The sequence below is a fragment of the Pelmatolapia mariae genome, linkage group LG10_11 (assembly GCF_036321145.2).
Source record: "Pelmatolapia mariae isolate MD_Pm_ZW linkage group LG10_11, Pm_UMD_F_2, whole genome shotgun sequence".
NCBI lineage: Eukaryota > Metazoa > Chordata > Actinopteri > Cichliformes > Cichlidae > Pelmatolapia > Pelmatolapia mariae.
The window spans coordinates 67,378,043-67,403,439 of NC_086236.1; the positions used below are offsets into that span (position 1 = coordinate 67,378,043).

Sequence of the window (25,397 nt, forward strand, 5' to 3'; positions counted from 1 at the left end):
AAGAAACAAAAGAAATTGCACTGGAAGAGTCTCTGGAAATCTTCGGCCGACAGGCCTGAAAAAAAACTTTGCAAATATTTTGACTTATCGTGTTGGTTTGGTTCCAGTGATATTCATAATGACCACACTAAATGCTAAATAAATAATAGCAGTACTAAATGTGCAGTGCAGGAGATGACATGTTTTCTTGTAACAGCCGCTGCTGGTGCCCACCGTCAAATTATTTTTAGTGCAAACTGTGTGACCCAGTTTATTGACTGACAACCATTACATTGTACACACTTGTACTATACTGTTTTTTTCCATGTGCCTTTTTTGCTGCATCCTTCCTTCCTTCCTTTTGGAATAAAAATGTCTTTGCTCAATAATTAATCACTCAGAGACCTATCCATTCATCTATGTTAACCTAGCATTATTCTTCTTCTTCATGATTTAGAGTAAACTTGAAAGCAGACTAAAAGGTCACTTTGATTCTTGAACAAAATACAAAGCATGGTCATGTATATAAATCAGTTGTTCTGCTATAAAAGATAATCAGTGTTAGACTTGTAAAGAAAGGCCAAGTTCCAGGTCTTTTTTTTTTCAAAGCACCTTTGTTGTTCTTCAAGCAGTAACCCAGACTGCAGCAGTGCAACATCCTATGTGGAGTTTTCAGACATGCCTCTGTAACCTGACACCTGACATCATCCGGTTTATTCAGTGAAACCAGATGTAATTTCCCTCCATGTTAGAAGAAAACTCCTCCCCAGACCTGGAGCTCCCATTGTACTTCCTCAAAATTCAGCCGATATAAACTCGCCCACTGACCTACTTCAGCAGCAGAGGAAGACCAAGTCAAACTCAAAAGAATTCCCTGAGCTTTTTGACTTTTGGACTTCAGGTAAGTTTGTTTACTGCTGATCTCCTAACACACAAAATCTTTTTTGCTCTTTTGTGCATGTTGTAACTTTATTGTTTTAAACTTTAAATCAGTTTGAAAGAACTACTGCTTTCTGATATTTTAGTATTTAAGTAAAAACAACTCAGCTGAACTGAACTTAGACATGGCTCTTACTTAATTACATGAACTGATTTTCAAGACCTTGAAAGAGATTTTTCCATAAATGTTGGTTCAAATATATGCATAGCTTTTCTGCAGCTAAGAAAGTAATCAGTCTTAAAAAAGATTAGGATTACAGAACAATTTTGACCCAACTGCACATTAATAGAGTCATTCTTGGAAGAGGGAGGCAGGGAGACGTAACATTTACTGGCAGCCAGTTTGAGTTCTGGAAAGTTTGACATACCAATTCAAAAAAAAAAAAAAACCAAAAAACCACACACACATCTGGGAATGTGAAAAAAGTCATGAATGCTAATGTTTTATGCAAAATATAAATTTATTTTCAAAACATAAGCTACCACAGGGAGAGGTCTTGTGACTCATACACAGCATTGTGCACATATGCTGAATTACTGGCATGTATCATGGGATTGCTCTATTTAAAACATAGATTTTCACCCAAAGGTGAAGCCACGCTGTGTATAATCCATGAGTGTAGGAAGCGGGAATCAAAAAGAAAAAGAAAACAAAACAAAAGGAAACATTGTTTTCTGCTCTTAGTTAAGAGAAACTCCAAGGTCAGCGACCTTTAGTGGAAACAAAGCCCACAAATTCAGATTAGAAGCACAATGTATTAAAATACAAGATGGACTCAGAAAGCCCAAGAAACAAAGCCAGAGAAAAAAATCCACACTGCCTGGACTTAAAAAATCCACAGTTAAAATATTGAATCACTGATGAGAGCGAGAATGAAAACATTTTCTCAGTGGAGTTCAGTTGTGTTTGAGACTTCGTCCTGTAGCTGTTATTCACATGTTTGCTGTCAAACTATATCCAGCATTGTCCGGTCTGACCCTGAAAACGAAAGTAAAATTTGTTGAAAATCACATAAGAATTATCCTGAGAGTTTCCTGTCTCAAACCAAAACATGGCATAGGGGTTTGTTTCACAAGAAGTGCAACTTAGCATATTTTTTTTGTCACTGTGGCATGATTGAGATAATGAAACCAACCACATGATAGTAAACCCCTGCAGAAAAACAATGCTCTCACTGGATTATAGGAAAGCATGTATAGATATAGATATAGATAGATATATATATTAGCTTTTATCCTTATGACAGTCGAGTGCAGACAAGAAGGTTATAAATGAAGAAGTGACCTGATTCAAACCTGAGCTTCTCCAGGAAGTTCATATGGTAAACTGTTTCTGAACAGTAATTTTGACTGTGGCTCCTCTCTTGGACACCCATAAATGGGCCTTAAGAGATTATGATAACATTGTGATATTTAATATGCATACACATACCCTAATTATAATGTTGTGACACTTTTGCCTTAAAACATGAGTTTACAAGCTTTTAGTCCTTAATATGAAAACTCTATTGTAAAAAATAAAACTTTTTTAATAAAAAAAATTCTGGGTTTGGTATAAATAAAAACATGAATGTATTGGGTTTTTTTGTTCTTTTAGGATGTTGCCACTTGTGTGTGTGCTGTTGCTGGCTACCTCTGCGCTGGGCCGTTTTGATGAATCCTCTTTGGATGCCCAGTGGGAAGAGTGGAAGAGCACACATAGGAAAGAGTACAATGGCTTGGTGAGTGTGTGTTACTATTGTTTTAGAGTTAAAGTCAATGATAAAATTAAGAGATAGAAATAGCACAAAGATTACTTAAATATAAGGTAGGAAATATAAAGATTTTGTTTTTAAAAAGCAGATGCTTCTCAGATGTTTGGTTTTTAAATCTGATTTTCGAAAGAGGACTTCTACAAATAAAACACTAAACCTGAAAACAAAACAGAGCAGTATTGGTGAAGCCTTTGGTGAATACATTAATTCTAAAATGAAATAATGAAATTAAAAATATGCACATTTCCTATTGAACATTAGACATTTTATGTGCTTTCCCATCAAATGTGCATATCACAGTTTCAAAACATCATTGGTTTTCCTTATCTGATGCAACTTGCTCCTTGAAAAGGAATAGACATGACTGCACAATGCTATGATTGACTTTAAAAAAACCTCATCCAGTCTCAGCAACATGTAGTTATTTATAATTTACATAGCTTAATACATTTGCGTACACATGTGGCAAAGACTCATATTTTATTTATACACAGCATGTTCCACATCTTAGCCCAAGACAGACTACTGTAAGTCTGCAGACTAAGCTGCCCTTTTTAAGGAAGCTCCACCAATTTCAGTTATTTTGGCAGAAACGCTAACAGCAGATCAGGTAAAGCCAGAGAGTCACAGAAGGAAGCATCACCAACATTAACAGGGAAGCATGTCAAATATTCTTCCCCAGTCACATTTTGTTTTATATGATCGGATCAGTTATGTTTAAACTGTTGGTAATTTTACCTCCTTACTTGTTGGCAGCACTGGTTGATCTTCTTCCTTGTTTTGGCTGAAAATTAAACAGACAGAGAAGCTAAACTGAAACAGGACATACAATTTACTGTCAGTCCAACTTTCTCATCCATAACCGGTAGATGTTGGCATCGTCCTTTAAAATGACTTTAAATTTTTGTTTTTTTGTTTAGTATAATTCAACACTTTTCAGTTTAAAGGACTAATTCAACAGCTATGGGTATTTAAATTATTATTTAATGATCTTATGAAACAAGAGGAGAAAAAGAATCCTAGCCTATTTTGTAATTTAGTTTTATCATTAGCTTTTTATGTGTCATATCACCAGAGCCAGAAATTTCTAACAGAGGAAAGTCCTCTGCTCCTCTTTCTCGGTTTCTCTGAAGCAAAAAATTCCCTATACTCTGTTTCTGTTCCTGGCTGTGAAGAAGGGGTTGTTTGCAGTTTGCTCTTAAACCATAGCGAACTGTGATTTACTCCATGAATGCTCACTGAGCATCTGTTATCCCTCTGCTCTTCACCTCAAGCTAGAGGTCAGCACTCCACAGCTGGGGCATGTGTGTGTGTGTTTATGTCTAGTTTTTATGAGTGTGTATAGTTACATGTGCTTTGATTCATGAACTGAATGTACATATATATTTTTTATAACATGTGTTTCCGTAGTGTGCAGAAAAGACACCTCTCTCTCCCCCTCATGGTGATTTTAATCAGTATTTATGCACAGGAGAGCTTTTCAACCTTCTTTGAATTGACATCACTGATCTAATATAATCAAAGTCACCTTGCCATATTTACATTTTCCATTACTGGAATGAATATCAAGATGGAAATAATGCTTATAGTTATGCTAATCATTGGTGAGATTACCTAGACTACTAAGTAGAGCATATTTGGTTTTCTCAATACCAAACACTTGGCTCTATCTCACTTCCATATTATAATATTACTCTTTCGTGGATGACACATAGTGGTGGAATTTGAATAAAGGACAAACTAATGTTTTAACCCACATATGTATAATCTGTAGGGAAGATTGTTGTGTGAATGTGCACTGGTTTAATTGACCTAATTAATGAAATGGGGCTGTACCACAGACAAGCTTTTTTTTTAATCTGCTAATTATAATGCAAATTTGTCCTGTTTGCCTAGATTAGTTTCTTTCAGCTGTCAGGTGTTCATGCATGAGTGTAGAAACAAGGAAATCAAACTTTAAGACTGGAAAAAGTGTTTCTTTTATTTTTTATACATTATGACCGCCTTTTGAAAACCATTCACACCAGTTCAAAAGTGAGGCTGCATCATCATCCTAGAAAGTAAAAATCCTCTTGTTGTTCATATTAGAAGGGTCACTGTTGTTTCTAATAATAATAGAAGCAACAAAATGATAATGACTATTTATAACATCTGCTATAACATTTATTTGTGATACTTTTAAAGCTTCTAAAAATGTGGATTGTTTTGTAAGTGTAAGGCAGGGAGCTCTTTTTAAGTACAGTGGCATGTACTTTTGTTCCCCTCAGGGTGAGGAGGGGATCCGCAGGGCCATTTGGGAGAAGAATATGCGCATGATTGAGGCTCACAATGAGGAGGCCGCGCTGGGCATTCACTCCTTTGAGATGGGGATGAACCATCTGGGAGACATGGTGAGTACAATCTTGTCAAATACCAGATAAAACTTTTTATTCCATGAAGTGCATCATAATTAATGACACTGGTTTAGACTTTGTCTAAAACCTGACAAAGAGAAGAGTCAGTGGGCGTACCATAGCTCATACTGCTCTTCCCAGAAGCCTGTTTCTGAAAAACCAGACGCTCTTATTGGATGTGGATCGACATGCAGTCTGGCACGTCTCTGTCCTAATCACGACTCCATGTTCACTTTTTTTACATCTTGTTTTTGACATGTATGTGATCCCAGCACATTACATCTCTATAAGACCATCTGTCCCTATTTTTTATACATGTCACTTGCAGTGTGTAAAACACCAACATAGTTTTGAATATACTCAAGTACTAAATATTTTGTTTCTTCTGGTACATCTTTCATGTATGACGCTAGACACAATCAAATCCACCTTTTTGAGAAACTGGAACAGCAAATATTTTGCTTGTTTGAGTAAGGTCTGGGTAATTTTGACAGTAAATCATACGTAAAAAATAGCTCCTGCATGTCACATTCATGTTTTCTTCAGCAGTTTTGGCTTTTTGCAGCTGCAGTCAGTTTGTCATCTCTGCTTTTTTTAATCACTAATGCACGCTGCTGCCTCTTGATGTAAAACTGGGTTTGGTGTCCTTAAATCAGCCGGTGTCAGTGACATGCCAGCGTGGGTCGTGACTGATGGTGGCTTTTTTCATCAACACGGAGAGGCATTAAAAGGCTGCTCCAGAAATGAAGCACAACATGGCAGGGTTCAAGCTCATTTATTAGTGATAGAACAAGTATGCGCATCTGAATTCTTGACAAATGGCCAATTTCATGTTTATGAAATAACAGGTTGTGGGAAATGAAGGATGCTTTTCCATTTTGATTGAAAGCACTTAAATTAAATGAACGAAATTAACAGATGGCCTGTATTTCTTCCATTAATGATCTTTCTACTTTTAGACTCAGTTATAATAAAAGCCCCAGGGAATACTGACAATAATAAAGTGGGGATTTTTTTTATTTTATTTAGCAAAATATTGTATAACCAAAAGTTCCATTGTGGCAGCCAGTAAAAAGTACAAATGTATCACAAATTTGAATTCCCTTTGAGCTCTTTATATCCCTCTCTCCTTTACTCCTTTGCTTGCAGTTTCTTGAAGTCTGCAGTTTGTCATATGCACATTTGCAAATCTTTTTGTATTCCAGCTCCCCCCGGCACTCTGGTTCTTGTTCAAGAACACTTTCTTTCATTCAATTATTCAAAAATCCCATTGCCTGGATGTTATGACCTATGACCCCGACTACAACATCGTTCAAATGTTCGTTCAGTAACATCCCTACGACATGAAACACCATTTATAATACGTTAACTGTGTTTCTGTTCATTCAGACCTCAGAGGAGGTGGTTGAGAAGATGACTGGCCTGCAAATCCCGGTGAACCAGGAGCGCAGTTTCACACTGGCTATGGATGACATGCCCTCCAAAATTCCCAAATCTGTTGACTACCGTAAGAAGGGCATGGTGACTTCAGTTAAGAACCAGGTGAGAACTGAATAATGTTTGACTAGTTTCTGTCAGTGTGGATTAATATCATCAGCTGAAATGTTGTTGTTTGGTATCATTAGCTGCATATGTTGGTTTTCAGAAAGCAGCTCTTTAACTGTTAAAGTGCGGCTTTAACTTTTTTTTTTTCACAACCACAATTCAATGACCAAGTGAGCATAAAAAAACATGTGTGGCTGCTTGCTTTAATAAAGAAAGAAATAGGCACTTAACAAAAAAAGCATGAATCAGAAGTGTGTGAATAAATAGATTCAGTGCAAGGGTTTTAGAGATAGCATTCAAATGAAATGTGTCAGTCAACACACAATTGATAGCAGCACAAGGGCACAGCTTGTGTAATGGAAACATTTAACGTGATCAAGCACAGTGTAGCATATCGCAACACGGGGCAGACCAAACAGGACAGAGGACAGAGACAATCTGCTCTGTCACAGTTCTTGGAAATCAAATTTGAAACAGCAGGTTTCTTAGTGGAGGAAGTTTTTGTAGATTTTAACAGAGTAATCTACAGTTAGGATTCCTGTGGGCTCTGGCATATGATTGTTTGTCTAAAAGTTTGTGGAGAACTAAGAAAAAGTTCCTAGGGCTATTTTCAGGCAAAATGTTAAGAGTGAAACTCAAAACCTCCGTGATTTCTGTGGGGAACTGTTACTGTTGAAGGCAGAGGCAAGAATAATGACATCAACTGGGATTTCAGTTACACATTTTATGTTGTGTTCAGCGGCGTGATCTGACATTGTTTCACAAAAAGTCAAAATACATGTTTTCTCTGAAATCAGAGATGAATAGTTTTAAAAGGTTGTCAGTGTAGGTGAACACCTTTACATTCATCTCTAGTGTAAATGAAAACATTCAGCAGCCTGTTGCCTTGAAAAGACTGAATGTAATTCACAATTTGTGAAGTTTTTTTTTTTTACTGTAACCTCGAAAAAAGAAAAAGGATTCAGAAAAATACTTGAAAAAAAGCTTGAATCTTTGCAGCGTTTATTTAAACATTTAAAGAGGTAACCAGTCCCACTTAGTGCTCAGATCCACACTAAAAGTAACAGGCTGTTCTCATGGTTAATTGACTTTGGTAACAAAGGCCTTCATTATTAGATGTAATTGGTCGTTAAGAGCAAATTAAACAACCATTTATGTAAACAACATTCATCTGGTGGAAGTGGTGAATATACTTGTAGGAAATTTTTTACAATGTTCAACAGTTTCTTTATTCTGATAACAAATTATCATAGAAATCATTGTTATATGAGTGTCAAAAATAGGTAACTGTGATAGATAACATAAATTAGTAAAACATACATTCTTTGAGAGATTGTGTGTTACGTTGTCTCCTCCTGGCGGATGTATTTGGACACACAGCCATAAACTGGATTTTTTTTTTTAGCTCTTGCTTTGGTTCCTGTGGTTCATGAATTATGCAGCAGACTGGTTGCAGTCTCTGCATACTAACAGCTCTGCTGCTTCACCCTGAGCTCCTTTTATGATGACTGAATTGTGTTTCTGATGTTTTCTTCGTTTCAGGCAAATTTCTGTTATCGTAGAGCTCAACGTCACACACAACATTCACCGATGTGATTTCAGATTTACAAAGTTTTTAATTGGGTCATCTCTAAGCAGCAGAGTGAGGTGGAGCAGCAGAGGTGTGAAGACTCAGATATTTCAAAATGAAGGCCAAAAAGAGAAAATACTAAGCTAATAATTGTTCTTCTGAATAGGGAATAAGATTGAAATGGATCCTTCTGCTTCTAGACGCGCTTTAAAACCAAATGTATGTGGACATGTAAGCATTTCAGAGCTATAAGCATTAATCTAGTGTTATTACATCATGCACTCCTCCAGGGAGGTTCTTCATAACATGCAGGAAAGGGATTTGTTCCTATTCAGGCATAGAAGCATAGTTACACCCAACACATGTTAACAAGAATAACCTTTTAATTTAAATTCATCATAAATGTTCATCTATATTACAGCAAGTCCTTATTCCCTGGGTGAAAGCCAAACATGATGGCGGTGTCAGTGATTCATTAGCGCTGGATGTGTCAGTCCAGACCTGTAAAAATGCCCATTTCTCACTGTGTGTCATTAACACTGTTTCAACATTACTGCACACCACAAACTGCCCAGCAGCCGATTCTATTTACAACCCAAATTCACAGCAGTTACAGCCTTTCGATCAGCAAACAAAAATGTCTTTATTTCTTTGTCAATGCGGCACAGTCTGCCTCCCAGTGGACAGACAGGAGAAGACACAGCATTTACTGTGATGTTGATTTAATCTGTTTAACTTGATTCTCTTTAATATGATAATATGGTTTAAATATGCTGTTATTTCTTGATGACTGATTATTTTATGAAAAAAAAACACTCTCTCTGCAAATGGTTTTCTTAAACAATAATGCCTATCAGAACAGCTTGGTATATATTTCTTTACAATGTGCACATTTATTGCTGTTTCCTACCAACTCTGGTCTGGTCTGGGTTTCTTACATTTCTGTTGATTATAGCTTCCATGTCAGCTTAGTTTCCTCTTACTGTTGTCAGCAACAGTCCAGTCACAGTGGTATGTACATATCAAACTAAACCTCTTACTCACCAGTCTTTCTTTGACCCCTGACAGGGCTCCTGTGGCTCCTGCTGGGCCTTTAGCTCTGCCGGGGCCCTTGAGGGACAGTTGGCCAAGCAGACTGGGCAGCTTGTTGACCTCAGTCCTCAGAACCTGGTGGACTGTGTTACAGAGAACGACGGCTGTGGAGGAGGCTACATGACCAATGCCTTCCAGTATGTGAATGAAAATGGAGGCATTGACTCTGAAGCGGCCTACCCATATGTTGGACAGGTGAGCAACCCACTCTGCCAAACACACAACTAAACTTGAAGTAGCTTTTTAATCCGAGCCTTTCGCTTCAGTTCATTTCATGTAGTGAGTGCCACATTCTCTATAAACTAAGCACTTATGTTTTAATATCACTGGGTGCTTGAACACATAAAGCTAAGCTGGTCCAAAGCAGTCAGGCAGGGTTTTTTTCCAAGTAATAAACGAGTATAATGTAGTTGGTGTTTGTTGTTTTTTAAGTGAGCGATTGCCCCACCCCTCCCAGTACTTAAGATAAGCTAGAAGTTTGTTCTGCGAAGGCACTCTTACAAAGAAGCTTTGCAAAAGTCTTTTAACCTAGTTGTTATAAATAATACCCAGTAATCAGCTGTTAGCTGCAGACACATATTGAAACTAAAACGGTGAAGAGGTTCTCACTTGGCTGTGAGGGTGCCACGTTTGTCCGCTTCACACGCTTCACCAACTACACGCAACAAGGACGAAAATATTCCATTTTGACAGTAAAGTAGCTGCAAACATCTTACCAGAGGGAGGTGATTCAGCAGAAATGATGAAGAGGAAACTCTCCCACAGCGTGAGCATAGTTTCCTCTTTAGTCATTTGGTAATATGAGAAGGAAGTACATCTGCTCGGTAATGATAAAAATCTATCGTCTCTCTATTGTTTGGCTAGTTGGAAGTGCACCAAACACATCATGTGATATAAGCATGTGACAGAAGAGTCACAAGGTACCAAAACCTTGCATAGCAAGTATTTTGATTATTCATTTATACTATGATTATTAATTTGTTTTTATTGTCGGTTAATCAGTAATAACCATTGGATTAAAATTCGATATTCTACCTGAATATGATTACACTGTGAGGTAAGGACATGAAAAGTAGCAGCCTGATAAATCTGAGGTTTAAGTTTAGTTATTGTGGCTTATTGCAGTTCTTCATTTTTATTAGTTGTTTTTTTTTAGTCTGCTTTTCCCCAAACATAGCGATGACGTTTACAGTTTGCTGACACACAGTAGAAACTGAAAATCTTAAATATCAAGAATTGCCACTTTAAAAATCAGCAACAAACGGTTTTAGCATTTTCTCCTCCTTTGTCTTGCCTGCAGGATCAGACCTGCCGCTACAATGCATCAGGCATGGCAGCCCAGTGCAAAGGCTACAAGGAGATCCCAGTGGGTAATGAGCGCGCGCTGGCTGTTGCACTCTACAAAGTTGGTCCAGTGTCTGTGGGCATCGATGCAACACAGAGCAGCTTCCAGTTCTACAAGCATGGTCAGTGAACTTCTCAGATGTCTGGTCAAATGAAATAGTTACCTGCACTTACTTCATATAAGGGAAGGAAAAAAATCCTAGAATTTATAAGGGCCTGTTTAGCCAGAATTTCTTCATTAAATATAAATTAAATCACCTAAACATGGAGTTCAAAACTTCATTTTGAGCAATAAACCTTAAACAAAAGTAAAATTAGGTTATAATGGTGTGAAAAAGCCAGTAAAACTGTTAAACATAACACATCAACAGCTTTCTGGTTATATTCAACATTAAAAATTGTGCGAGGTACATAGTTTATGCACTGTTCAGTAATGCAGATCACTCTTTGTTTCTGTGTCGTGAACCCAGGTGTTTACTACGATCCCAACTGTAACAAAGATGACGTCAATCATGCCGTACTGGCAGTAGGCTATGGAGTGAACACCAAGGGGAAGAAGTACTGGATTGTCAAGAACAGGTGGGACATGTCACTTGTCTGAATGGCATCAGGTGGCTCAAATGTCAACTAAAATTAAGTGTTGGTTGTTTGTTGTTTTCATGTCATCTGTCAAAATGATAAGCTGAAATGCTGTTTGACTCCTGGCGATATTTCATCATCTCCGTCGTTCCATCTCCGACTCCATCTTTTGTCTTTTCTTCACAGCTGGGGTGAGGAATGGGGCAACAAGGGATACATCCTGATGGCACGTAACCGTGGCAACCTCTGCGGCATCACCAACCTCGCTAGCTACCCCATCCTGTGAACAGATTAGGGAAAATGAACGGGCTTTGCTTAGACTACTATAAGACAAATATACACTTGGAAATGTTCAGAGTAAATGTTCATTTCAACACATCTGCAACCACTACAGTACAATATGTTTGTTTACACAGTCTTTTCTAACAGGAAATGGAATTTGGAGTTACCGAACAGGTTCACTGAAAACAGGCATTAAATGTTTTTGAGTCTTAGATCCGAAAAAACACTTTTAAACCCTGTAGTTATCTCATGCCTGCAGACCTCTGCTGTGCTCTTTTTAATAAAGAAACATATACAGTTTTTTGTAACTTCAGGGCATGCCGTTGGTTGAATAAGCCTAATCCAGAGCACAGGCTTGTTTTGTGCTGAAGTCGCAAGTTAAATCTACATATCTACATAGCACAACATACTTTTTCGTTTTACAGTATTTGACTGGTAGTCAGTGATAGTTTCAGTCCCTACTTTTACTTGCTTTCTGTGTGAAAAAAGACAGGAAACATTGCTGTGCAATGGGAGCTACTCCTTTCCTGCTGGTAGTGTGAGTTCCTATAAATCTATAAAAATATTTTCTCTTGTGATCACAAGGACTTGTCGTTCTGTTCAGCACTTTTCCAATGATTACATTGTAAACAGATGTTTTCTATGAAATTGAATAAAGGGTTCATTTTGAATTTGAATGCCTCATTTGGAATTATTTTATGTCAACACACAAAAACACAAACAAATATGGAAATAAGTAATGTAAAGATCAGGACATGCACTCAAAATACTTTCCAATGGGTCTACACCATGTGGGCACTAAAGTAAGTCAGATGAAAGGCTTTAACTGTACAATAACTCAATGATACACCAAAACACCATAAACTATAATCATATTATATACTCAAACCCTGTGTGTTACATTTCCAGATTTTCTAAACAGGTTGGATAATACTGGCAGCTTACACTGAAATCATGTCCTTTCCTTCTATCACCCCAACGGTCGCAGCAGATGGCCGCCCCTCCCCGAGCCTGGTTCTGCAGGAGGTTTCTTCCTGTTAAAAGGGAGTTTTTTCCTTCCCATTGTCACCAAAGTGCTTGCTCATAGGGAGTCATATAATTGTTGGGTTTTCTCTGTATGTATTATTGTAGGGTCTACCTTACAATATAAAGCACCTTAAGGCGACTGTTGTTGTGATTTGGCACTATATATATAAAATTGAATTGAATTAAATCATGTCAGTTTTAAACACTGTTGTAATGGAAGCCAGGGCTTCATTTGGTTTCTTAGTGCCTGCGTGAAAGAAACACAGTAACACAAATAGTTACAGTTACAGTTCATACATTCACTGTACACCTTACTGGGTACACTTAATAATTGGTTGGATCCCATTTTGCTTTTAGAACTTAAAAGGCTGTGGCACTTGCTCAACAGTACAAAGTGGAAACATCTCCCACACCATTGTAAGACCACTAGGCTGAACCGTTGATAGAAGGCAGATTAAATCAATTTTTTTCATGTTGTTTAAGTCAAATTCTGACCCAACCATCTGAATGAGGCAGCAGAAACTGAGACCCATCACATTGAACAATATTTTTCCAATCTTCTATGATCCATTTGTAGTGATGTTGTGTGAACTGTAGCCTCAGTTTCCTTTTCCACTGGTACTCCACTGTGGCCCTATGCTGTTTTAACTGTGTTACGACTGCTGTCGTAACTTTGTCTAAAATACAAATCTCAGTGTGTAGGTGCTTCTCTGTAATTGGTGGATCCAGAGGACGGACCATACGGATTGGCTAACTAGCTGGAGATGACTTATACGATGAAACTGCTATTTATTCATCCTCGGCTCATGCCACGCTAACCCCCATGACTATTTTCATGTAGGAAAATGAGTGACATTTGTATTTTTTCGGCCATAGTTGGCACCACAAGGAGTTTGCATTAATGATTATTATGTATGTGGTGCTGAATTACACTATAAAAGCATGTAGTGTCATGAAATCCATTGCTTGAACTTATATGTTCATGACTGAAATGCATGATTTGGTTTGTTCCTCTTTCAGTTTTCTGTGTTCATCCAACAGCAGACAGCCTGAAAACGTACTGACCTCATGATCTTTCATTTAGAGCTGACAGGTCAAATATTTATTTTGACCTTCACTTCTATAAAGAACCACTTATTCCTGAAACTGCAGAATGAACTTCCAAGATTTTTAATGACCTTTCTGATTAGTTTCAGTGAATTAAATATAAAATTCTAATGAGTGGATTGCCATAATATCATTTTCCATTCTCCAAGTTTTCCATTTCCATATTTCTAACCCTCAGAGAAAACTGTCATTTGCACACATGATAGTCTCATAGCAAGGTTAATATGGGTAGCTACAGCTAAAATTATGATTTTACTCCACACAAAACTCACTGAGATGAAATGAAAACTCAAAGGAAATATTGTTAGAAATATCTTTGTCAGCTTGGTCGAATTTGTCAATTCTAGAAAGGTATTCTGGCATATGAAACATGACTGTGAGATACCTTCTTTGACAAAGTGGTGTGCTTCATGTTGTGCTTATTCTGAACTTTAGTCTTGCCTCTGCCATACTAATATAAAACAGAAGCATAACTCTTAATCTAATAAGAAGCTAAACTAAAACATAAAATAACAACGAGGAAACCCTAATCTGGAAATAAACCCAACTACAGTGAAGTAAGGATAAATTCATTAGTTAATTAAAACTAATATATATATATATATAGATTGCTCATAGGGTGTAATGAAAAAGCTAAATGTGGGAAGTAAGACACTTTTAATGTGCATTAAAATTCTGAGTGTGTGTACTTGTCATACCTTCCGAAAGTGTGCAATTCTGTGGTTCAATTTTTGGGAAAACCTCTTAATAAGTGTTTTTTGTTTACCTTCTATTTTATGTTTTATGCGTTCAACTATTCCTCTCCTGCACTGTGAGGAAAACGGCGTAGCTTTTACTTTCGAAAGAGGAAGTAACTGCGAGAGAACATGTGACACTTTGTTCTTAAATAATAGCAACAAGGAAACGCAGTCAGACTGGGTTCAAATCAGCAAAGATGAGTCCGACTAATCAAGGCAAGTGAAACACTTTCTTGTAATACTTTAATAAGCTTTCGTAGAAATATTAATGGCTGGTAAAACAAAAAGGCGGACATCGGCCAATAAAAAGCTTCATATTTTAGTTTGCTTTACTTTCGTTTTTGTAGTTTTCAAAGACTTTTCTTTGTTCAGGCTGCAGGTGTGTTCAACGATAGAAATACGTTGTAACCGTGTTATAATGTCATCGCAGTGAACTAAAGTGTGTCTATAATGTATAATAATTGTAGTAAAAGAAATTATCCAAAAACACTCGGTGTATTTTTAGTATATCCGTATGTAATTACACCATAGACAGGAAGGCTGTGCTGTACAACTACGCTGTAGCATTTGTTTAGTAAAACAATTTAAAAGTAATATAAAACCGGAACTCTGCGTTTTTGTATTTGTATTTATTAAACTGGCAACAAAACGAAGCGGAAAAAAGAGCCAGTTAAAGTCACTTTGGGTAAAAGTCCAAGTAAAAACTGAGTAGATAGCTTACATAAATTACTTTAAATCACTTACATTAGTATGAGAAGCCTGGTGAGTTATAAATTCTGGTTAAAAAATATTATATATATCATATTACATTTGGGTTATACACTGAGGGTCTTGTGTGTATTGTTTGAAGAGGGTCCTTTCCCCAGCTGAGAACTGTACCAGGTGTAACAGGTGGAGCTTCATATTCATCGCTGTACTTTTTGCTTTTTCATAAGTTTCATTTCAGGTCTTGTGACTGTGGCATCATTTTGAAATTTTGCACAGCCTTAAATATGTGGAAGTAATACTTGAGACTTCTCTTATCACTCGGACACTGAAGACACAGTGATCTGTGCAAAAAGTTGTTTTGGGGTTTTTTTTTCAAATGACTTTTGCTATGTAGATGAGGCCAATGAGCCACCTCAGTATAAAACCCCTGGAGACAACATCAGCACCAATTATAATCTGGTAACCTGCTTGAACACTCAGTTCAAAAAGAAGTGTTCAGTGGAATCCCTTTAGTATCTTCAGTTTTGTATATTTGCTCTTTGTCATTGTAAGAAAACTGAGCAAACGCTCTCCCTTTTAGTATTTTGAGGCCTGTTTGTTGATTCTTGTATGCCTTTCTCAGCTTGTTGCCAAACTTTTCTACACCGTACTATTTACTTGTGTAAAAAAATGTCACTGATCCCACCTAATGCACTAAATAACCAAAAAATATCAATTCAAAATAAAATGCAGCTACTTGATGCATTCTCAAATGCAACCATTCTTCCATATTATGCGAAGTATTTAAAAACAGTAGTACTACTAAGACCTGACCCCCACATTGGCCTTGAGCTTAAAAACTCAGTTTAGACTCAACTATATATACTAAGTGCTGTTTCTAAGAAGCAGAGGTGACCTATATCAGTTTGGTTTAGATTTGTTGCCAGCAATCTGATGACAAGTGATGTAAACCAATATTTTCAATCATGTTTTTCCCCATTCTGACTGAGAAGCAGATCAAGACAGTAAATTTGTGAAAAAATTGCCTTTTAATTGGGAAAAATTACCATGTATGAATCTAGGAAAATAGTTGTGGCTTCTGTTAAACTTTTAGAGTAAATGTTGGATTTTAATAAGAAGAAATAAATATCAGGGGCTATCATAAATAAGTTGTGTTGTGCTCATATTTCACTAAACGCCTATTCTTTGTTTTGATTTCCATCTTTTTGTTGTTTTCTTTTTGTCAATATGTAACACAGCTCTCAAAATATTTTGGCCTGTGTCGTGCCAGAGTCTTTATGTGTGGTTTTTATGAAACTAAGGTCTGTTTCTGACTGGAAACTTGAACTTTCTGCCAGGCAGGTTGTTTTCTCAGTGTGTTAGTGAGCATCAGTCTCATCAAAGGTCAGGTGACATCCTGTGCCATGTTTGAATCCACACTGGATGCCCACTGGGAGCTGTGGAAGAAGACACATGGGAAGAGCTATAAAAATGATGTATGTGACAAAAAGTAGTAGTAATAAATATTTTTTAGAAAGTGTTATATTTGTACAAGCGCTGCAAAATGCTTATAATTAACTTCTACAGCATTTTCACCTTATCTGCTCTTTCTTTATGTGAGGTGGAGGATGCTCACCGCCGGGAACTGTGGGAGAATAACCTGAAGATGATTACCGTGCACAACCTGGAGGCCTCAATGGGACTTCACACCTATGAACTGGGCATGAATCACATGGGAGACCTGGTGAGACATTCTCTTGCTTCATTAATGTTTTTGACTTATGATAATTTTTATTCATTAATGGTGATGGTATTAATGATGTTGAAAAAGTCAACAGGATCAAAGCTGATCCATATTGAAGAGTAGCTGGGTGTGTGATAGATGATAGATTACTGGATGAAAACTGAGGCTACAAGTGGCTCAAAAGTCTTTGTGTTAAGGCCCAACAGAGTTATGTCAAACACTTGACCATCATTTTCCACATAAATCTTCCACAGTGATGCTGGCTCAAAACCTCATGCCACAGTCATATTATCAGTTTCCACCTGCCCCTCAAAATACTTTTTTTCACTTCCTGCATGTACATCTACACTTCCACAGCTCACATTTTTAGCTTCTGTAGAAGCACCCTTTCATCCCCTGTTGCTTTCTCTCATGTTTAAGCTAATGAATGAGAAACTAGATGTTTAGATCAAGAAATATCTCAAGCTTTATGACCCACAAATGGAAAAAGATTAAGTCTGGTGAGAAGGAGCTCTGGAAAATTATTCTTGAGGTGAAAAGTCTAGCTTAAATCAAAAAGACAGCCACCATGGCCTTTTTGTTGTCTTGTGACATGTTTGGTCTTCCTGTTGACACTTCCTGTTAGTGCTTGGAGCAAGACTTGATGCACCGCAATGTTTTTACAGCTTCAGCTGCCTGCAGCTTGGTTAGTAGTTGGATTAGATGCAAAGTTTCATTATGTTTAAACCAACTTTAAAGATTTTACGTTTTTACATAAAGCACTGAAAGAAATAAAGGGTGTGTTAACACATAAAATGATAGTGAAGTTGCCATAGTCCTGGTTTTCAGTTTTTTGTTTTTTTAACCACTTCATGTTTCTGGTTTTCCTAATATTGTGTGTCATCAGTGTTCCCCTTTCTCTGTCTTTATGTTCCGTGTCAGTTTTCATGTTTCAGTGTCTTCATATTTTGTATTTATTGTCCTTGATTTGATGATGTGTTTTTGCGTGTGTCTTGTTCTAGTTTTGTTTCCCATTCTTTTCCCTATTTTGTGGAAAGAATGGGAAATAAAAGGAACAGGAATATTTTCAGTTTTTCTGTCTATCCTGTTCTTCTGGTCTGTATTCCATGTGCCTACATCATTTTCTTTTTTGTTTTGTTTTTTTTAATTTATTGTCCATATTTGGCTCCACCTCTGATTTAATCATAACATTATAAATTGTCACACATTAATAAAAACAAATAAAAGGCAAGCAAGCATATTTAATAAATGCATAGTTTCACATTGGTCATTTTATCTCAGGTGTGTTAATTTATTTAGTTAGCATTCATACAAACTGCTGTGCTAACATTTAAACTGAGTTAAAAACAAACAAACAAACAAACAAACAAAAAAAAACTTGGTCCAGTATTCAAAAAATAAATTATGGTACCTTTGCTTTAACCTTCTGCAGAATGTAAACGAGTGACTGCTGAGCACCAAGCATTACCTTTAACCCTTTGGCTCTTCTAACCTTTCTTTCCTAAGTAGCTGCAGATTTTTGTATCCGGCCTTTGAGACTTGACTGGAGTAATGAGATGATTTCTCCTCTTAGCTCGAACACTTATCAGGTTGACTAGGATCTATTCTCCAGTCAACACTCTACAGTATATTCCTGAGCTAACCTAATGAATAACCAAAGCACTCAGACAGCATACTGGAATCTCAGCTGTTGTCTGGTCTGTGACCTGCTTCACCTCACAATGTTTTTCAGCATTCAGACAAAACTGAATCCGCTCTGTTTATTTATTGACTTCATCTATGCCACAAGAAACAAATCTGATTCCAGAGAAACTAAAGTGGAAGAGGCCTAAAATGTGTTACTCTAAGTATACACTGGAACATGTTTACCTGTTTTAACACGTTAGCTTAATTTTGCATACTTGCAGGAATGTTATCAGGGCATTTTTAATATGTGCTCATAAAAATCTGATATGATAGTTATTTATTTACATATGACCTCTTGCAACAGCAGGAACAGCAAGCTGAAACTCTTCTCTTTTTTTACTGCTCTCTCCATTCTGCTAATGTTAAAAAGGTTCTCATTGTCCAGGAGAGGTTATCAACAATCGCCAAATGACACATGCTTGTATTTGCTTTGAGGAAAAAAAAACATTAAAATATAATTCAGTTATCAGTGTTCATCAGTAGTTCAGTATTGTAGCAAAAATCAACAAACACTACAATAATTACACATGGGCAGTGTAAATTTGTGTGTTTTTGTACTTAGAATTATAGCAGATTAAAATGGCTCTAATGAAGTCAGGGAAATTGAGCATTATAACATATAAGTATTGCATAGGGGAGATTTATATGAAAAATTAAAGCTTTTAGAAAGTTTATAAAGCACATTGAAGTTGAAAACCTTGATAACTGTCTGCCAACTGTGACTGGCTTTTGTTTCTCATTTCATCATTGGCATTTTCTTTCTGATAGACAGAAGAAGAGATCCTGCAGTTTTTTGCCAGTCTCACTCCTCCCACTGACATCCAGAGGGAGCCATCTCCCTTTGCGGGGGCATCAGGTTCTGGCATACCAGACACCATGGACTGGAGAGAGAAGGGTTGTGTCACCAAAGTCAAGATGCAGGTAAAAAAAAAAAAGAGGGCATTTAAATCAATGTATATGTATTAGTGCTGCTGAGAAGAGCAAAAACATTTGATGTCTCATAGCCACACAGGCAGCAGTGTCAACATATCCCCCATTCATCCTGTTCCTTATTCTTTGAATAAGTTCATGTTTACACAGGATGTCATTACCACAGTTGCTAGTTTAGCAATTATTTTGTCACATCCACTTGTTTTGGTGCAAAGAAGGTGGGTAGCACGGTCTTACAGGGTTTTTTTTTAACCTAAATAATTTCAAAACTGTCTCATTATCTTAGTTTTTGGATGATTAATATAAAAAAAAAATTAAGGTGAAATAAGGAAATATATGTCTTAATGTTCTGCCTTTTCTTCCTGTATGTAAATAGTCCATTCCAAAGCTTCACTTTATTTGTCTCTAGAAACTTTTAGTGCTAAAATTTGCATTACTTTAGGATATTTTAAATCCATATGACTTTCTGTGCTAAAATTGCTTTGCATAGAGTCTAAGGGGAAAAAAATCATACAGATAAAAAAAATAATTTTAAAAGAAAGAAACAGATTTTGATGCCCAATTTATTTTTAACTTGTGTTGTGCAGATGAATATCATTTAACCAGAGACACACACATATTGATTTTGGCAACACGGTAAATGTAATTGACCAAAAAACATTCTCATATAGTCACTTGAGTTCTTTAACCTCCTACAACCTGTTGAGCTGCCAAACACAGAAATGTGTGAAATGATGCACAAGGAACTATTTCTGTTTGATGTAGTGATAAGCTACAAGAACATTGTTGAAGGGGGATTTTTCACTGAGTGTTTATTTATTATTATATCAATGAATTGTATATTAAATCAAAATCAAAATGGATTTCTTTATGGATTTCTAAGAAGTGTGGAAAGAGACCAGAAAGGAAAACTCAAGCAACAGAACTAATATAAAGAACACCTTTGTTGCCAGACCAGTGTGTTTCAGCTTGTTTATTTTGTGACAGCTACAAGTGCAGTCAGATATGTAATTTGGGGTCAAAGTTTTACAACCGCAATTCCAAAAATGATGGGATGCTGTGTAAAATACCTTTTGCCAGTTAGTCTAATTATTTTCAAAACTTTTGTTGCCTCCGTCCCAACATTTTTGAGACTACTTTTGCTGCCATGAAATTCAAAATTGAATTCATATTTGTAATGAAACTGTAAAATGTCTCAGTTTCAACATTTGACATGTTGAACGAAATATGGGATTTGCAAATCACTGCAGGACTTTTTTTGTAGTTGGTATTGTAAAAAAAGTGCATCAGTGCTATTAAGATGGATGTTTAGAGGAATACTGAGAATATAAGCATATTTGTATTTTAGATCCTATGGGTTTGTTTTTTTTATCTTAGGGTGCTTGTGGATCTTGCTGGGCCTTCAGTGCTGCAGGGGCCCTGGAAGGCCAGTTAGCCAAGAGTACAGGAAAGCTGGTGGATCTCAGTCCTCAAAACCTGGTGGATTGTTCCGGCAAATATGGTAACCACGGCTGCAACGGAGGCTTCATGACCCGAGCTTTCCAATATGTCATCGACAACCACGGAATCGACTCTGATGCTTCATACCCGTATACAGGACGCGTAAGTAAACACACAAACTTTTTGTGGCCCTATGAGCACACTTTTGTGCTAAAAGAACATGCACTACGTACTTAACTGATGTTTTCAGCTATAATATTAGTAATAGGTGAATGTTCATAAGGTAAAACCAAAACATCTGACTTCATTATTTACTGTAAAAATTGAGTAGACAGGAGCAAAGCTACTTTATTTTTTATTATACACATAAACTTTAATCTAAGGAATGTTACTATTTTTTAATATAATGTTTATATAATGTTAGTTTATGTTGTCTTTGTCTAATTTTCAATTAAATATTGTATTTAAATGATTTTCAATCATCATATTCTGTTTTATTTTTGTTGTTCATACCATGTGAACAAAGTTTTACAAAAAAAAAAAACCACAGGACTCTAACACAAGCTTTACAAAATCCTGTATGAGACACCTAGGTGGGTGTATAAACACCAGCAAGAAGTTGAGTCCGATGCTTCAGGCTGTAGACAGCAACACTCACACTTGTCTGTGGTCAGCTGTTAACGTCTCTTTGGAGCAACAGTAAATTAATCGGAGCAGACAACATGTTTGTCCTCCAGGCTTTATGTAGTTCGCTGTTGTTTGTGTGGAGGAGGAGGCCAGTTCTGAGACGTTTCAACAGACTGTTCCAGCGTCGCGGGGGTGGCGATGTTTTTAATTTTAGGAAAAGATATTTGAAAAAGCAACTTTTTGATGTGAAATATTCTATAAGCATAGTGACCAATAATATTAAATATGGACATGACAATATGTGTGTATTTTGAAACCATTTTTAGGTTTAGTTTTGTCCTGAAGTACAAATTATGAAACCACTGACTTTGTCTATTGTGAGTGGGGTGCAGTTCAGTCAAGGGAGAGCCTGTTTCCCAGTGTCTGGTGACTAAAGGGGTGGTTTCAAAAAACTGCAGCTCATAATCCAAAATAATCCACAACTTTGCCAAACTATCATTCATATGTAAAATGTCACATTAGAATGGGCAAGTAGAGCAAGCTCAAGGACTACTCTGCTGGTTGGTGTCACTTCTAGTGGTATGAGGTCCTACCTCTCAGTTAGTTCAGTTCTGCCTAAGGTCTGCCTTGTATGTTTTTAAACAAGAATAATTTTAGATTTTTATTTATTTATTTTTTCCTGACTGCATCAGATCCTTTAACATTTTGTCCTTTAACTTCAGGATGAGCAATGCCACTACAACCCAGCAACTCGTGCTGCCAACTGTTCCAGTTACCAGTTTCTGCCTGAAGGGGACGAGAACGCTCTGAAGCAGGGTCTTGCTACCATTGGACCCATTTCAGTGGCAATTGATGCTAGGCGGCCCAGATTTAGTTTCTATAGAAGTGGTAAGATACACTTCATCAGGTGTCAAGTGTACTCTTGTCTATTAATATGTAAATACAGATGGAAAAATAACAATAATAATAATAATAATGGATTGCATTTATATAGCGCTTTTCGAGACCCTCAAAGCGCTTTACAATGCCACTATTCATTCATTCTCACATTCACACACTGGTGAAGGCAAACCACAGTTGTAGCCACAGCTGCCCTGGGGCAGACTGACAGAAGCGGAATAGTTCTGAGAAGTTTGGAGGAATGAAGATGTTTCAAGAAAAGCTTGAATTAATAAAACTTTCTTGGAAATTATTATTTGTAGCTTTTTGGAATGTTACAATGAGATTGGTAATTCTTCTTATAATTTCAGGAGTGTATAATGACCCATCGTGCACACAAGAGGTGAATCACGGTGTGTTGGCTGTGGGCTACGGCACTCTGAATGGACAAGACTACTGGCTCGTAAAGAACAGGTGAGACATTTTCACTCCACTGATTTCTCTTGAATCTGGGTTATATATATACAAAGTGATTTCATGGACAGGGCTTCTATTGTCTTCCACCATCTGTTCACTAATGTGGTGCATTCTGGAGGACTCTAGAAGACAAACAAGAAGTGAAAGAGAGAAGTCAGGGCTTTTTAGAAAAGTACATATCATTAGCACGCAAAGACTGATTGTAACATTCTGTTCAGACTTTCAGTTTTTGCTGACAGGACTAAAGTGGATTTCTTCAAATGATATTTTTTTAAAAACTTAAGCAATAATTCTCCAGACTGTTGGGCTGCGATATACCAGTTTGCCTTCATCATTAAATTAAAGTTTAATCAAACATTAGTTAATGCATGGAAACATTAAGACTTCAAAAGAATACAGCCAATCAAAAGTTTGGACATACTCATGTATATAAGTTCCCTATCCGTATTAATAATTAAACATGCACTGCACCTATTCAAATGTAAAAAAAAAGAAGAAGAAGAAGAAGAAAGACAGTTTTGTTAATGTTTATTTATTTATTTTTGTTAATGTTTATTCATAGATTAAAACAAAGCATCCAACTGCTGAAATTAGGTTTAAGTTTAGAATTCATATGAATAAGCATTTATAGCATTTTTTTTTCATCCACTGCACCTGGTTTTATGTTCTTGTGTTTTCTTTTTTTCTGTGAATATTTTGTGTTATTTGAAATAGTAAAAAGATTTCAAATAATAGTAAAAACTGAAAAACAAGATAAAAATGGCTTAATTGCATTATTATTTGAGGTTCTTAATCTCAATGGGATTATTTTTCCTGGTTAAATAAAGGTTATAATAAAAAAATAATAATTATGACATGTGGAGTTTTAAAAACAGTTCAATTTCACTGATAAGCCATTATTTCATAATGATTTCTTTAATTTATTTTACTCTCCAGCTGGGGAGCAACCTTCGGAGATCAGGGATACATCCGGATGGCACGCAACACAGGCAACCAGTGTGGCATCGCTTTGTATGCCTGCTACCCCGTTATGTAACTGCAGAGTGCACTGAAGTTTGATTTTTAAATCTTAATATAAAATGAGTAACAGTAGGGTGGACATTATGTAAGGCAAAATGTTTTTGCAGCGATCTCGTATAGAAAACTATTTCACGCGTATATAAAACAGGTCCGCGGCTCCGAACCGTAGTAAAGGGACCTCTGGCTAATACGTCGGGTTCCGAGTCGGGCTCGTAACCGGAAACTAGCTTTACTTTGTTGTCTGTATTCTGAATACCACCCTTTTAAACTGTAACTGTAACAGAATACAGTTACTCATATTTTGTATTTTAAATACGTAACAGCGGTACATGTATTGCATTACTCCCCAACACTGTGGATATCATTAACTACTAAATCAGGGGGTAACGAGAAGTACAGATGTCTGTCCAAGGCTATAAGGTTTCATTAAAAATATGTGTATATCTATTGTAAAAAGTTGTGATGTTACCGCATGTTTAGCGCTGGACAACTGTATATTTTTTGCCTGCTGCTTTGTTGTTTATATGATATTATGTAATCTGACTCGATATAAAAATAAAACATATTCCAAAAATCTGGTTCCTTATTCACAAAATAATGAACACGGAATTATAATATTGAAATTTAAAGGTGTCATGGTGCTGTGTATGTTACTGAACATTTATGTTTTTCGACTTTTGGCCTTGTTTTCTTACAATGGTAGTGATTTATGTTTTTTAGTCCTTTTCTGGTTTCCTGGTTTAATCATTTACATTTCTGGTTCTTAATTACTTTTAGTTAGTTCCGTTTCGTTCCCTCTCGTTTGCCTTTGTGTATCTTTATTGTGTGAGTTTCCCTTTGTCCCTCGTCAGATCCTTGTCATGTTCATCATCCCTCATGTTTCAGGTCTCAGGTTTTCTTGTTCCAGGTACCTTGTGTTTAGTTTTCACAGTTTAGTTTTCGTTGGTTTAATCTTAGTCTACCTTTTGCTTTGGTTGTATTTTGTGCAGTCAAAAATAAAAAGCTCACTTTTATTTTTGACTGCAGTCCTCCTTAGTCTGCATTTGGGTCCACACTCTCTCCACTCCCCACACAGTCTGCCATCACAGACCTGACAAAAGGGGGATATGTATTTATGTGAACATGCCTGGGATGTTGAGGGTTTTAACTGGTCAAGTACTGAATTGTGCATGTTATACAGCATTTTTGTTAAATAAAAAAGAAGTTTAAAAGGAAGCCTTGGTTTCGTAAGGGTGTTTTCTTGTTTTTGGACAAAATAAAAAATAAATCAGATTTCAGAGCAGCTATTGGTGTTGGCCTTTAAAACCCACATATCTTTCCTGCTATAACACCTTGAACAAGGTCAGAATAAAGTCAACAGACTGCAGTGTTGGGTTACAAATGAGTCATTTTTATTTTTTTTAGTGCAACATCACAACAAACAATTTTCACATGAGGTATTCAAAGGGATTTTCTTTAGTAGTTGATACAAAATGTCCCACAATGATTGACGTTTAAAGTTTTGTATATCTTTTTTTAAAGCCTTTGGTTGGTTAGCCACATTCATTAGTAAGTCTAACA

The 25,397-nt window shown here is 36.6% G+C and overlaps 3 protein-coding genes across 5 annotated transcripts in view; all 3 read left to right on the top strand.

Moving 5' to 3' along the window:
* Positions 1–781: 781 nt before the first annotated feature.
* Positions 782–12,154, top strand: ctsk (cathepsin K). Its single transcript, XM_063486689.1, has 8 exons — positions 782–880; positions 2,516–2,639; positions 4,940–5,062; positions 6,455–6,607; positions 9,249–9,467; positions 10,573–10,738; positions 11,087–11,195; positions 11,382–12,154. Exons 2-8 carry the CDS (start codon positions 2,517–2,519, stop codon positions 11,479–11,481), a joined length of 993 nt encoding a protein of 330 aa, XP_063342759.1. The 5' UTR covers positions 782–880; position 2,516; the 3' UTR covers positions 11,482–12,154.
* Positions 12,155–14,484: 2,330 nt separating this feature from the next.
* Positions 14,485–25,080, top strand: ctss2.1 (cathepsin S, ortholog2, tandem duplicate 1). 3 transcript variants are annotated; one of them, XM_063487791.1, is made up of 8 exons: positions 14,485–14,563; positions 16,397–16,530; positions 16,656–16,778; positions 19,233–19,385; positions 20,772–20,996; positions 22,184–22,349; positions 22,712–22,814; positions 23,754–25,080. In XM_063487791.1, exons 1-8 carry the CDS (start codon positions 14,545–14,547, stop codon positions 23,851–23,853), a joined length of 1,023 nt encoding a protein of 340 aa, XP_063343861.1. In that variant the 5' UTR covers positions 14,485–14,544; the 3' UTR covers positions 23,854–25,080. The 3 variants fall into 3 exon arrangements, with proteins under 3 accessions (XP_063343861.1, XP_063343864.1, XP_063343862.1); XM_063487792.1 differs by having other exon boundaries at positions 14,518–14,567; positions 23,754–25,079; XM_063487794.1 differs by lacking the exon at positions 16,397–16,530 and having other exon boundaries at positions 23,754–25,079.
* Positions 14,543–25,397, top strand: part of LOC134637382 (cathepsin S-like) — a 31,848-nt gene continuing 20,993 nt past the window's right edge. The window contains exon 1 of the mRNA XM_063487796.1: positions 14,543–14,563. Coding sequence (XP_063343866.1) covers positions 14,545–14,563 — 19 coding nt within the window. The 5' untranslated portion in view covers positions 14,543–14,544. The remainder of the gene's footprint in view (positions 14,564–25,397) is intronic.